General features: G+C 40.0%; 1 protein-coding gene across 1 annotated transcript in view; it reads right to left on the bottom strand.

Annotated features, from left to right (window-relative positions):
- mettl24.L (methyltransferase like 24 L homeolog) overlaps positions 1-4,608 on the bottom strand; it is a 30,350-nt gene extending 25,742 nt beyond the window's left edge. Inside the window, exon 1 of the mRNA XM_018263307.2 lies at positions 4,098-4,608. Within this exon, the coding sequence (XP_018118796.1) occupies positions 4,098-4,376 (279 nt within the window). The 5' untranslated portion in view covers positions 4,377-4,608. The remainder of the gene's footprint in view (positions 1-4,097) is intronic.
- Positions 4,609-14,522: the final 9,914 nt, after the last annotated feature.

The raw sequence follows: 14,522 nt of genomic DNA, 5'->3' as shown, positions 1-14,522 counted from the left end.
GAAGGTAACCAGATTGCAGCTCCCTAACACAAGATAACAGCTGCCTGGTAGATCTAAGAACAGCATTCAATAGTAAAAACCCATGTCCCACTGAGACACATTCAGTTACATTGAGAAGGAAAAACAGCAGCCTGCCAGAAAGCATTTCTCTCCTAAAGTGCAGGCACAATTCACATGACTGGGGGCAGCTGGGAAATTGACAAAATGTCTAGCCCCATGTCAGATTTCAAAATTGAATATAAAAAAATCTCTTTTGAGAAATGGATTTCAGTGCAGAATTCTGCTGGAGTAGCACTATTAACTGATACATTTGAAAAAAACATGTTTTCTGATGACAGGATCCCTTTAAATGATTTGCAAACCATTGCATTCTGTTTTATTTATGTTTTACTCAGTGTCCCAACTGTTTTGGAAATGGGGTTGTACACCATGGTCACCTGCATTCACTTTTCCTGTCCCTTGTGGCTTGGATCAAGCCAAATAAATCAAGCTGAAATCAAAGGAGCAGCCTGTTTTTTCTGAAAGAAGCACAGCACCGTTTATGGCCTTGAGCATAATTATGTCTGATGGTTACATTTTTGTTTTGTTGTTGTAGATTGTAAACAGCAACTATTGAGGTCAAGCTTCTTACTAGCAGGCACAACTGTATGGCATTTAGGCATTTCCTTCACTCACTCAATCGCATGAAATGTCTGAAAAGCTGGCCACCAGCCAAGCATATAAAAAATATGGCTAGAAATAAATAGCTGGGACAACCACATGTGAATACTCTGACCGGATATAGTGACTTGTCAATTTCATGATCATAAACTTGTAAATAATCCCCCTTATTTAAAAATGTCTGCATCTGCTAAGTTAAACTATCAATAAAATGTGGGGCCAGGGAATGTGCCCAACAAGCTACATCCAGCTGTTAGTCTATTATTGAAGTCTCAGTTTTGCAACAACCTGGGGGAGATGTAAGCTGAATTTTAAAAATCCATACAGTGATTCTGGCCTTACCACAAATAAAGACATTTCTGATCAACCCTTGGAACAAAACTTAAGGCAACTGATTGTTAATTCTAGAATTCCCAAATTCTAGAGCAAGCATGGCAACTACAGGATCTTAACCATGAGAAGATGCTCAATAGCCTGAGGTCTGGAGTTTGACATTCCCATTGTGCAATTTTATGAGCATAACAATTATGCCATTCTTCAAAAGACAAAAAGCTCACAGTAAAAAGGTCTAACATTTCCTTCTTTCCTTCTATACCTGAGCACAAGCCAACTCATAACCTGCACGTTTCTGGGTATAAAGTAAATAGGTGCACAAAACAGAGATTTTCTTTTTCTAAAAACAGCAGAAAGCTGAATGCAGTTGGATGAGAGAGCAGAGTGAATAATGATCTTCCAGAAGGCTGATGGAGGATGCACCCAACAGCATACTTGCTAAGGGGAAGAACTGTCATTTTCAGGAAAAAAATGTGCATAAATCTATCAAAGGAAGATAAATTAAATGTGCAAGGAGACAGTATTAATTCAGTTGTTTAGGGTTCTAGCAAGTGTGTTTGTGGCTTTGCACATGGTTATGTTAAGTTTTGTAGTCTTTCGTATACAGAATACCACATTGGCTAAATACTGAGCTGAATCTAAAATCTAAGTTGCATTTTGAAATTTAAAAATCACAAACTTGCAGCATCTGCAAAATATAGGGTTGCCATGTTGCCAACAGTGATCCATAGGTCTAAAGTTACATGAATGTAATGTTTCAGAGGAATACTAAGGCTAATTAAGGGTGGCCTAACTCCTACTGTGCTACTGCTACAAGAATTGGTTCCATGCTGGACTCTAATACGAGGGCTCACTACCATACAGCAGACTGCTACATGGTAGTTACATCACTGCTAATTAAGTTATTTACTTAACACCTTCTGGCATTGGCAGATTGCCACAGGTCTCTGTGTTCTTTTTCAGAGCACAATGATCAGTGTTGAACTGGGCTGGTGTGACACTGGGAGAAATCAGGTGGGCCCTGACGGCCCAGTTCTGCTCAGTTCCTATGAAGGGCCCTGTGCCCAAAAGCACCAGTCTGACCGCACCACTACCCCCACAAATACAATGCTGCCTGAGTTCGGCACTGCTGTATTCATGAGGGGTGGGAGAGATACATATGCACGATTTGCAAGTTAGACAGCAGAAGAGGACACAGACCACAAAGGGGCCTTGACCTTGGAACCTGTCCCAGTATAGGACAGGACTGATCTGCATCCCCTGATGCTTTAACCTGCACCTAGTGCCAGATGTTTCTTTCAAGGTACAAGTGGCAGCTAGTGTCATGCTTGTGTGTGTGTATATATATATATATATATATATATATATATATATATATATATATTATATATATATATATATATATATATTTGATATATTTATATATTTGATATATATTTGAAAATTCATTCATGGTCTTCATGATTTATTTTTTATTGTTTTTAACTATCTGATTTTTTCCAGTTCTCATATGGGGGTCACTGACCCCATCTAAAAAAAACAAATGTTCTGTAAGGCTACAAATTTATTGTTATAAAGCTATTCCCCCCGGTTGCTAGGTTGATTTGGACCCTAGCAACCAGATTGTTGAAACTGATAACTGAAGAGCTGCTGAATAATTACCTAATTGTCTCAGAATAACAGTCTTTACATCATACTAAAAATGAATTTGAAAGCTAAAAACCCCTTTAAACAAAAGTTTCAATCAGAAAAAATGTGGTAAGATTTGGCCAGAAGTTAAATGATTCCTGGGCTCTGTGCATCCAGGGCAGCCATCAGGGGGGGGACAGGGGGGAGAGTTGTAGGGGGCCCCGAGGGTAAGGGGGGCCCCGGCCATGCCACACTTACTTGATTAGCCTGGCCCCCCATCTTTCTGAGAGCTGCTGACTTCGGGAAGGCATGGACATTTAAGGGGGCCTGGCCACCAATTTTCTTATAATGTAGGGGGGGCCCTGGCCACCATTTTTTTTTTCTTATGTGGGGTCCTAGCCACCAATATTTTTAATGGGGGGGCCCTGGCCACAAATGTTTTTTTATGGGGGGCCCTGACCACCAATATCTTTTTATTTTTTATTAACATGTGGGAACCCTAGCCACCAATATTTTTATTGTTTTTTTACTGTGTGGTGGGGAGGGTGGACCTGTAGGTGGGGCTTGCGTTGGGCGCAGCCCAGGGGTCCCAGGAAATTTTGTCGTACGGGGCCCTGCGATTTCTGATGACGGTCCTGTGTGCATCATTAAGTTATATACAGTTGCATATAGAGTACAGATATGGGAGACGCTGCTGAAACACTAAATTAACCAGCTAACCTAGAAAGTGCAATTTAGCAGATGAGGACATTAAAAGGCTCTGACAATGATTTCATGCTCTGAGAGGTGTGTTCTGCATTCCATGATCCTGCTCCTGTTATTTGGATGTCACACTACAGGTGGCACACACAAAGCCCAGCAGAGCAGCACACTCCTACCATATAATTAACCTTTTCTCGCCCAAGGGGGAAAACAGATATTGAAAGTAATGTATTTTCTTGCCTTGAGGCAAAAACTGTGTTTAGCAAAGTGAGGCACTTTTATTAAAAATTCTGCAAAGGCATTTCTTGAATTATTAACATATTACATCAAGATTTTGTGAATTTATTATGACAAGAAGTGACAGCCCGGCATTTAAGAAGCTCTAGAACAGCTAATGATTAGGAGCACTTGTGAATAAGTTCACAGTAGTGAATATTAATGAATCTGACTACTTACTTGCCACCAAATTTAGCAGAGCGGGTTAAAATGCAGTGCTGGCAATTTCAGAATATTGTTCATGGGCAGAGAAAAGTACCTAGAGCCATGTATAAAAAAACAGCAAAGCCATGTGATGATGATGACTGGCCAAACCTCTGCTCAAAGCAGCTCAATGCCAACAATAAAAAGACTGAACCCAGGAGCCCAGCATTAGTAATGCATTCCATATACTGTTAGTACTACTGATAAATGTGAATCGAAAAAGTGCTTTCTCATAGCTTTTTTGCTCAATAATAGAGATATGCCAGTAAGCAGATGCCCAGGTATTCACTGACCTTATTATTGTCCCTCCGGTGAGTGTGAGGGTTGGCAGCCTTGCTGCTGCTACTGCTTCTCCTCACATAGATCACCTGCCTTCTGCTTGGCATTTCCTCTGGCCGCTTATTACTGAGATCCCTGTCAGTACTCTCCATCTTTGGCACCGGTCTTTCTGGGCTCCAGGACCTCCGCTTGAGCTCCGCAGTGAAGTGAGTACAGAGTAGGAGTGCGAGAGAGATAGCGAGGAGGCGCAGGACGCACGTTCTCCAGCGCAGCCGGACCTCTCTCCCCAGCATCCTTCTGGCCGAGCTCAGTATGAGCAGCAGAGGGGGGGAGGTTATTGCATGGAGACCCGGCAGCCAAGGAAGGGATTTAGTGTATCACTTGGTTAATGAGTAATACCTTGGTTAGCGAGAAACATTGTTATTCCCCTGGAGGTTCTACAGCTCAGTGACTGGAGAAGGGTTTCGGCTCCTGTAACTTAAAAGTTTGGAGCCTCCCATCTGTGTCTCCCCTCCCCGGTCAGAGTTCTCCCTTCTCCAGTCCTATGTAACCCTATCCTCAGCTTCTCTGTCCTGGCACTTGGGGAGGACACATGGCTGCAGTGTTAGAGAGCTCCCTAGTGCTGAGATTTACACAGGTATGGGACCTTGTGTTTTACTGATAATTTTCCTTAATTTGGATCTCCATAGTTTATGTCTACTAGAAATGCATGTAAACATTAAATAAACCCAATAGGATGGTTTTGCCCCCCCCCAGAAAAGATTTATTATACCTCAGTACAAGGTACTGTTTTATAATTATGGAGAAAAGGGAAATTATTTTTAAAGATTTGTATTATTTGATTAAAATAGAGTCTATGTACCCAGCATCCATACATACACCCCTCTCTACTTTTAATTAAATTCTATATACCCATACCTATACTAACTATAGAGCTTAGTATCTCAAAGGCTATTGTGATACTAAGCTCTATAGTTAGTATAGGTATGGGTATATAGAATTTAATTAAAAGTAGAGAGGGGTGTATGTATGGATGCTGGGTTTTCATTTGGAGGGGTTGAACTTGATGGACTTTGTCTTTTTTCAACCCAATTTAACTATGTAACTAACTATGTAACTATGTATGTAAGATGGCCTTCCCATGTTTCTGGATAACGTGTCTGGTTAACAGATCCCATACCTGTACATTCAATTGGCTCTGTAATTGGCCTGTCATGTGTTATATAATGTTTTATAAATGAAATATGTACTCAGTAACGTAACTATTGTGAGGCTGGCCTGGGTGCAGACTGTGCAGCCTCCCACTCCCCTCTGGAAGCGGTTTTAAGCATTTTTTCGCTCACTCGAACTGCCGGCAGGCTTGGTCCCTGGTACAATTGCACCCCCTGCTTCCCCGGTAGTTCCCCACTGTATGTACTTTATCTTCCTTCCCGTATTTGTCACTTTTCCTGCTGTTAATAACATTGGCATAAATAATAGGTTTTACCTGCCATGCCAGTAAAGTAGTAGCCAGGAGGCAACTCTATGCATTTGTTCTGCCATGTGTTCTGGGGTATTAAACGATGGAACTGGTCCATGGGTGTGGAATATGTACAGTATTTAATAGAATTGTTCACTTTCCTTTTAACTTTTAGTACGACATAGAGAATGATATTCTGAGACAATTAGCAATTGCTTTTCATTTTTTTTTATTAGTTGTGGTTTTTTGAGTTGTTTCACTTTTTATTCGGCAGCTTTCCAGTCTGCACTTTCAACACTATGGTTGCTTGTTACCCTAGCAACCATTCATTGATTGGAATGAGTAATAAAAAGTAGCAATAGCAATACGTTTGTAGCCTTACAGAGCATTTTTTTTGCTGAAAGCTGGTAAAAGTCAGGAGCGAAAGGCAAATAATTCAAAAACTATAAAAAGAAAAAATTAAGCCCAATTGAAAAGTTGTTTAGAATAGTCCCTTTAATTATCCTCCCCAAACCCAAAAATCTCACTGTCAGGAACATTTTCAAGGTCCCCTAAAAGGGAATAAAACAATTTTCATAAAGATACACCAAGCTGCTTATCATTCAGTGGCAGTGACCCAATGGGCCCTCTGCAATCGCAGGGCCTCCTTACTTGGCCTTGATGACATATCATCCAATGACTAATATAACAGTAATAGTGATGTGAAGGCCGGCCCTAAAACCTTGATAAAGGGCCCTGTGCGGCCGAAAGGTTGCCTTTTTCTACTGTAATGAGCCAATAAAGCATTTGAAACGCAACAGAAACCTATTTGTCAGTGTGCTATGGTCGTATGGACTGAGTATATGATTTCAACCCATGGCAGAGAGGGTAATTGACCACTAAGCACCTGGTCTGACGAGACGGAACACAGGGGTCGAGCACTTCATTATCGTGTGGCCCTAAAACCCATGTGAGTCGGGCTGGCTGGTCTAAAAATCTTCGGGGTCTCATGCACGTTCAGATCGAGCACTCCCTTCCGCAAACTCACACTGGCGACTTACGTTCCCTGAATTTATAGACTCAGGCCTGCCCCGCCACTTTTGTAATGTCACCATGGGGCAGGCACAGGTCTATAAATAAAGGGGACAGAGCGGGTCAAGAGAAACTTGAGCCATACATCACTAAACAGTAACGTTAGTGACTAAAATAGCAAGGGAAATGGAACAAATTGTCACTCCTCCTGCTGCGGATCACTTCCTATTCATTTGATTATTATCTCATCAAAAATTAAATTGTTTATTTCCAGGTGGTAATTCCAATGCAGTGCAACACCTCATGCCTCCTGTTCTAGTCAGTAGAAAGACCTGTGTCCCTTTTCACAGCCACACTAGCAGGTATCAGAGAAAACACACATGATTGATTTAACAGGCATTTCCTCAACAATAATTACTTGCTGGGAGATTTACAGCCAGGACATGGTGGGACCTTACCTGGAATACCCATCTCTGCCTACTCCTGGCTTGGAACTAGGGTTGTCTCCTGGCTGGTAAAAAATATGCTTGATGCCATATTAATAGGGTAGGAAGATAAAACTATAGAAAAGCATGTTTTTTCTCCAGAAAAGTTGGCAACCCTACTTGGATATCATGCTCCTTGCCACTATTTCAATTCCCCTGCAAATCATTTCTCAGCTTTTAAAGACTTGATTTTTACTTATCTATATAAACAAAACAGAGAGTATGCATGGTCAGCATTCTATTCTCACAGCCTACACAGACTACATATCTTCATTAATATTTAACAGAGCTGTTATTTATTAAAGTTATTACAAGAGGCATTCATTGCACTCTGTAGTTACTGGAATCCCCAGCAAAATCATATCAGAGTTTTAAAATGATTTATGAAAATGATATTCTCCATGTAGTGTGCCGCAGTTACTCGTGTGAATGCAGAATTTAGCTAAGGAATATAAAGAATAACCATCCACACACTGATTGTCTTCTGATTTGGTCCTGTTCAGCCACAAGCTGATTTATAAATCTATGTACTTGGCTACCCACATGTTTGGTCTAATTCATGAAATCTTATTTCTTGGCTCCCTGGGAACTATGAGTATAATACTATGAGAGTATATGGAAATTAGACAATGTGACCTGTCTGAAGAAAGCAAGAAGCACATGCTATCATTATTTATCTTTTTATTTAGGCCCCCCTCGCCTATTCATAGCCATGCCTGCTGTTTAAACCACTGCTTGACAGCATTTATTAATTTTTTAGCCCATGACTAAGTGCTTGCTGAGAATGAAATGCATAAGGCCTCTAGAGATGTCCATATTTTTTTTTTTCAATAAAAGTTGCTTTTACTTTTATATCTGTGACCTTGCGGATTTCCTAGAGTGCACAGAGGGTCCACGTCTGCTTGTTTAGAATTTATTTTTATCCTTTCTTTATCTAGCACCTGTATATTATATACACAAACATGGGAGAAAATACAAATAATTGCCAATAGTGCCTTGGGTAGATAAAACCTATGACTTTTCTCCAGCATTTCCAAGCAGTAATGCAACATTCCACTACTGTGCCACTGAATTCCACTAACAACCATAGAGCAGTTTAAAATCTGGATCAATGCAGAGCTAAAAAGCTTAACACCCCATTGCATGAAGTTCATTGGGCTCAGAGCTTGATCATAGCCCATTGACTGCAAAACAAAGCTACCACGTAGTTCTGCCTTTCACTTTGATAGCATATTAAATATGTTTTCCATATTTATAGGAGCAAGTAGGACTTTTTGTTGGGTCACTACATGTATAGACAATAGGGGCCATATAGGAACCATGGGGAGCGTTAATTCCGTAAGGATTTATGCTTCCTGCCAGCAGAACTCTGTATGATGAAAACTCTGGTGCTCAGCACAGAGAGCAGGGTCAGCAAGAACAGGGCAGAGTGTGGGCTGTGGGTCTTGCCACTCCCTGCCTTGCAGATGTCCCCCAGCTGTCAGTGCTGGACTCAGAGGCCAAGCTGCTCCTAAATGGATTGCACAGGCTTGTGATCATGTGCAGTCAGCCAAACACATGGTGCTAAGTGCAAAAAACAGTCTAGTGTTGCCTTATTTTCAATTTTGCAAGCTATGTTTGGCTTCACAATATTTTCTTTATCAGCATGAATTATAAAACAGGTTTGTGGGAATAAACACTGTTTTATCAATATATATGAACATAGTCCAGATCACACAGGTGAATTATCACAAACACCAAGCAGGGGCTGACCAAAAGCGGAAACTCCAAAAGGTGAAAAGTTAATATTTAGTTTAACTTGTCCTTTAACCTACAAACATTGCCACTGTCTGTTACCATGTCACAAATGTATGTGTTATTTTCATATGTTAGCAAGTACTACTCTAAATTTACACCAAGGAAATGCAAGAGCTAATGAAATAAAATACCCTGAATGAGACAGGAGTGGAAGAAGGCAACTCCCACAATATGGATCTTACAAATAGATGTACAGACATGGCAACTATAATCAGGCATTGCATGAATGAATATGTCGTTTTTCAAAAAAAAAAATCTATTTTTTAAAGTACTTTTTTAGCATTTTGGCTGTAAGGGAAATACACCCAGAATCGCTTTTCAGCTGTGTTTTTTCAGCCTTATATTGATCTTTGTTGTAAAAAAAAAATGTTTCTTTCACTCATGATGCTGATTTGTTCCGGATTGCCTTACTTATGTCATTTGATTACAGCATTTTTGCCTCTCTTTCTCTGGTGTGGATTTACTTTTGGCTATATAGGGTTATTTTGCTTCTGGCATAGTGGGAAAAGTATTATTTTCTTAATTTTTTTTCCTTTTCATAAACAAAAATCTACAAAAAAGTGAATACTCTTAGCTTATATTAATATTATATTAACTAATGCCCTCATATTGTACTGTCTATTTAAATGGAAATAAATGGAAGAAGAAGTACAAAAAATCTTCTGCAATCTTATAAGGCTCTGGCGGGATTGCATTTCTGTTTTTTCTTTAGGAAAGATACTATCTGGACATTTCTTAGGGCATTTTCACACAGGGATTTAAAGAAGAAAAAAAAAACTGGTGTAGAAATCTGTGTGTCCTGAGGCCATATTAGACAACATCTGCAATATAAAGGTCAAGGGTCAGGTTTTTCTGCTGAAAAGACTGTCTGCTCTAAACCAAACAAAGGTAATATTACTCTGGGGACTTTCTAATGAACAATTCCATTAAGTCTGGACGGCACTCTTGACTGAAAGAATTTCACCTGTCCAAGGAGAGAGATTCCAGCTCTTATTATACTACAAAGTATTTTAACCTCTTTGGTTATAAGTGGAACACACTGCATGGAATGAGTTAGTGTTTGTTCCTGTACTCCTGCAATTTAAAGTTAGTCCCACAATTGCCAAAGGGTGCAGTGAAGTGTGACCCTGTTGTAGTTAATCCAGCCAGGAACAAAGTACATAATGCTGGGCTAAAGTGTATAAAATGGTATACCACTAGGGATTGCTGCTCCCCTCTAGACCTTTCCTCCAGAACTATGTGCATCACTAGCTATTTCCAGAATTATATATATGGCTTTGAGTATTTACCCAAAATGTAGGTTTATGGGAAAATGTGCTTGCCAAGAGGGGTAAGTTCATCATCTTTAAATATTTTCTACCTCCACTAGAAAAGCAGCTTTTCTGGATGAGATACAAAAGTGCCATTATTGTCAAAATGCATTGTTGAATTGTACCAAGATTCCCAATATTTGGAACGGCAGTTGATGGACACTGAGTACTAGTTCATAGTCCCAGTAAAAAAGAGGGGCTTTAAAGGGGGATGTAAAGGCAAACAAATTAAACTGCATTTTTACTTTCTTTATAGGGATCCTGTCATCGGAAAACATGTTTTATTCAAAACACATCAGTTAATAGTGCTACTCCAGCAGAATATAGCGCTGAAATCCATTTCTCAACAGATTTTTTTATATTCAATTTTCAAATCTGACATGGGGCTAGACATTTTGTAAATTTCCCAGCTGCCCCCAGTCATGTGACTTGTGCCTGCACTTTAGGAGAGAAATGCTTTCTGGCAGGCTGCTGTTTTCCCTTCTCAATGTAACTGAATGTGTCTCAGTGAGACATGGGTTTTTACTATTGAGTGTTGTTCTTAGATCTACCAGGCAGCTGTTATCTTGTGTTAGGGAGCTGTTATCTGGTTACCTTCCCATTGTTCTGTTGTTAGGCTGCTGAGGGGGGAAGGGAGGGGGGTGATATCACTCTAACTTGCAGTACAGCAGTAAAGAGTGACTGAATTTTATCAGAGCACAAGTCACATGACTTAGGGCAGCTGGGACAAAAAGTCTAGCCCCATGTCAGATTTCAAAATTGAATATAAAAAAATCTGTTTGCTCTTTTGAGAAATGGATTTCAGTGCAGAATTCTGCTGGAGCAGCACTATTAACTGATTCATTTTGAAAAAATTATTTTTTCCCATGACAGTATCCCTTTAATGAAAATAAATCTATCTCCAATATACTTTAATTAAAAAATACGTTACATTTTTATAAGAAACCTGACTGTATGCAGTGAAATTCTCCCTTCATTTTACTTGCTCTGACATCTGCAGATAGGGAATGATCATACTTTCAAATGGCAGGGTGGAACCCCCCACCTTACTTCTCTGACCTTGAGCAGCTTTGTTTGTTTCCCTATAAAACAGCCGGTGACTGTGTAGAGGTTTGTATCCGTAGACCCAGTGCAGTCTGCATATTGTGATTATTAATCAGAATCATTTATGATGACTTTTTCAGTAAGAATTTTTACTATATACATTGCTTACAAATGCAATCAAAAATATTAGCTTGATGAGGTTGCTGGATAGTTTCTAGGTTCGCAAAAGCTATATTAAATTTACATTAAGGAATACGTTTTTGCATTGGAAATATTTTTCCGTTTGGCGACTTTTTCTTACATTCCCTGATACCTCTGTTAATAAAATGCATCTGGATCTGTTGCATGAATGTGATTGACTTATAATCTTGTTTACAAAAGGATCAATAGTTAGTCTGGTTTGCTATTACCCTGAGATCTGGGTATCATGCCTAAGATGATAAATGTGAGTCCACATTTTCCTATAGCTCCCAGTGTTAGTATCCATTAACACAACCTACTAAAAAGAGAGTGATTTGATATGTATGACAGACTATACGGTAAAAAGTATCCAGACTTCTGCCTGTCCAACATCTCATTCCCAATCCAAGGGCATAACTATGAAGTTGGTATTTGCTGCTATAACAACATCTGTTTCTCTGGGAAAGCAGTGCACTTTGGAACATTGTTGACGGGATTTCATTGTAAGCAGCCACAAGATATACTGATGCTAGGGATCAGGCCTGGCTCCCATTCTGTGTTCCAATGGGGCATTATAGTGTTAGAAAAGGAAAGATCCTTTTCAAAATGTTGCCACAAAGCACAACATTTTTAAGAATGTAATTATACACTGGGACATTAAGGCTTAAACCAGGGCAATAGCCTAAACTGTGGACTATAGCCCCAATCAAGGACTGGTATCTTCAAGGTCAGCATTATGCATTTAGACAGATAGTATTCTCCTAGCATCTGCCAAAGCTAGACTTTTCCAGCAGACTTCCATTTAGCACTCCATGGAACATGTTTTCTCTGCTACAGACAGTGGCAGTGACCTTTAAACCATTCCAACCAACTGATGCCTGACATTGTACATGGTAATTTAATATTTGGTTGCTTCTGATCACCCATAAAAACTCTACCCTCCCTATGAATAGTTCTTGTGATGACATTACTTCTGGAGATTGTGAGTGCACTGAAGACATGTCATTTTAGTGTCCAGGAACCACAGTTTGATCAGTTGCTGTCTTCTTGCAGATTTGTCATGTGTATATGCTTGACTAATGACCTATCATATGGATGAGCTTTAAATAAAAGCTACTGGTATTTCAGACAGGTCATATGGCTTCTCTCAAATCTGGAACTCATTCGAAGACCAGGGATTGTATTCCCATTAATATTTCCCACAGAATGTCAGTATGCCACCATGCACTCCTGCAATATTCAGAAAATACAGAGGAGGGCAATGGATGGGTCACAGGTTTTTACCAGCATGAACATTATAAATCTCTGTTTCTGTCTTAGAAAATCATCTCCAAAATTCAGTTTTCCCTGGTCACTATGGCAGCCTACACCTGATGCTTGATAAAGGGGCTCGCCCCGAAAACGTTGCACGTCCGCACTTAATAAACGCAAGGGGTAACCCTGCATAAAGTTCCCTGTGTGCCAGTGTTTCCCTCACTTCAGCCTACACACCTATGGGTTTTCCTCGCCCTCTTACCAATGATAGGACAGAATCCGCAAATGATATTCCTATATAGTACACCTCCCTATGTAGGCTATGTTTTTTTTCTGTCCTTGCCAGTGTGAAGGATTTTGGAGTGTTTTTTATTTTGTGGCTCACCAGGACCCAGTTTTGGGATCCCATACCTGGGGTGTTCAACTTCTCTCCCTGGTAGGACCTAGCAAAGTACTTCCTTAGAGGAGGTCAGCAGATCAGACCCCTTTATTACGCAACCCAGGAGTCATTTTCTTTACCACCCAGCATATCTGGATTATCCAATGCTAGGGATATTGGTTTCGCTTGTCTTAGACTGGCAGTGGGGTAGAACTTAGAGAGTTAGGTTTGAGGGGAGGAGATTTGCGTTCCAGCACACACACCTTAAAGGATACGTAAACCTTTAAAATAAGTGAATGTAAAATTGATGAGGGTGCTATTCTAAGAAATTTTGCAGTGTACAATTATTATTTATTTTGTTTTTATTTCAAGATATTAAGGGATACATGTACTGTTAATATGAATGAATTTTGTTACAACAGCACCACCTGCTGGTCATTTTCCAATCAGTCTGACCACTAAGTAGTCAAGGAAGTTGTCCAGTAGCCCGGACAATGCTATGAATGAGAATAGGAGGTGAGCCATGGTCATGGTAAGTTTGTAGTGTTGTCAGGCAGGCAAAATAGTGCTAAGGGTAATTTGCTTTGTTTTAAGTGTGTCCCGTCCCCCCCAGAAAGAGGACCAGCAAGGAGAAATATAATAATTGTGTTTCATGTGACAGTCCAGCAATGAAACATTCAAAGTTGTGTCAAAGTTTCACATAAAGGTTGTCTGGAGACGCAACATCAGATATGGCGGATGTAATGTGCTGGATAAAGGAGCAGTAACAGAAGGACTTAAGTCAGCAAAGCGGTCCAGGGAGGAAATTGAACATAGCCCAAGACAGGAGTTTAGGGTTAGATCTCCAAGATGGAAAGAAAGGGGGGTTTCAGAAGATGAGGAAGTATTAGAAGAAGAGAGTTTCTCTACCTTTGAGATTGTGGAACCGCTGATAAGGGCAGTTAGAACGCAAGTAAATTTACCTTTACTTTCTTAACCTTTTAAATTCCTTAGAAAAGAGAAGGCTACATTCCCTTTACATGAATTAATCAAGGAGTTGATTGTAAAGGAATGGGAAAAAAACAGATGCAAAATTTCCTATTCCATCAAAGGTGCAAAGGGTGTACCAATTTCCATTGGAAGAGGAGCAAATATGGGACAAACCACGGCTGTCTCGAGATTGCCAATAAAAACACTTTTACCTGTAGAAGATGTAGTATATTTCTGAAACCCCATGGATAGGAAGATGAAGGCATCACTCAAGAAGTCTTATGTAGCGTTGGGGGCAACATGCAGACCGGCATTTGCACTTACACCAGTATCAAGAGCAATGCTGATGCGGTTGCAAAATATTGAATCGGCCCTAAAGAAAGGTGTCGATAGAATAAATATCATAGACACTTTAGCAGAAATTAAGCTAGCAGCAGATTTCATTACCGAGTCTTCAGTGGACTTGGTAAGATCATCTTCAAGAGCAATGGCGTTGTCAGTGGCAGCCAGCATTATGGCTGAGAGCATGGTATGCAGACAAGGCATCTAAG

This window comes from Xenopus laevis, chromosome 5L, assembly GCF_017654675.1.
Source record: "Xenopus laevis strain J_2021 chromosome 5L, Xenopus_laevis_v10.1, whole genome shotgun sequence".
In the NCBI taxonomy this organism is placed as follows: Eukaryota; Metazoa; Chordata; class Amphibia; order Anura; family Pipidae; genus Xenopus; species Xenopus laevis.
The sequence above is the reverse complement of the archived record's forward strand: the minus strand, read 5'-3'. Positions and strand labels throughout refer to the sequence as shown.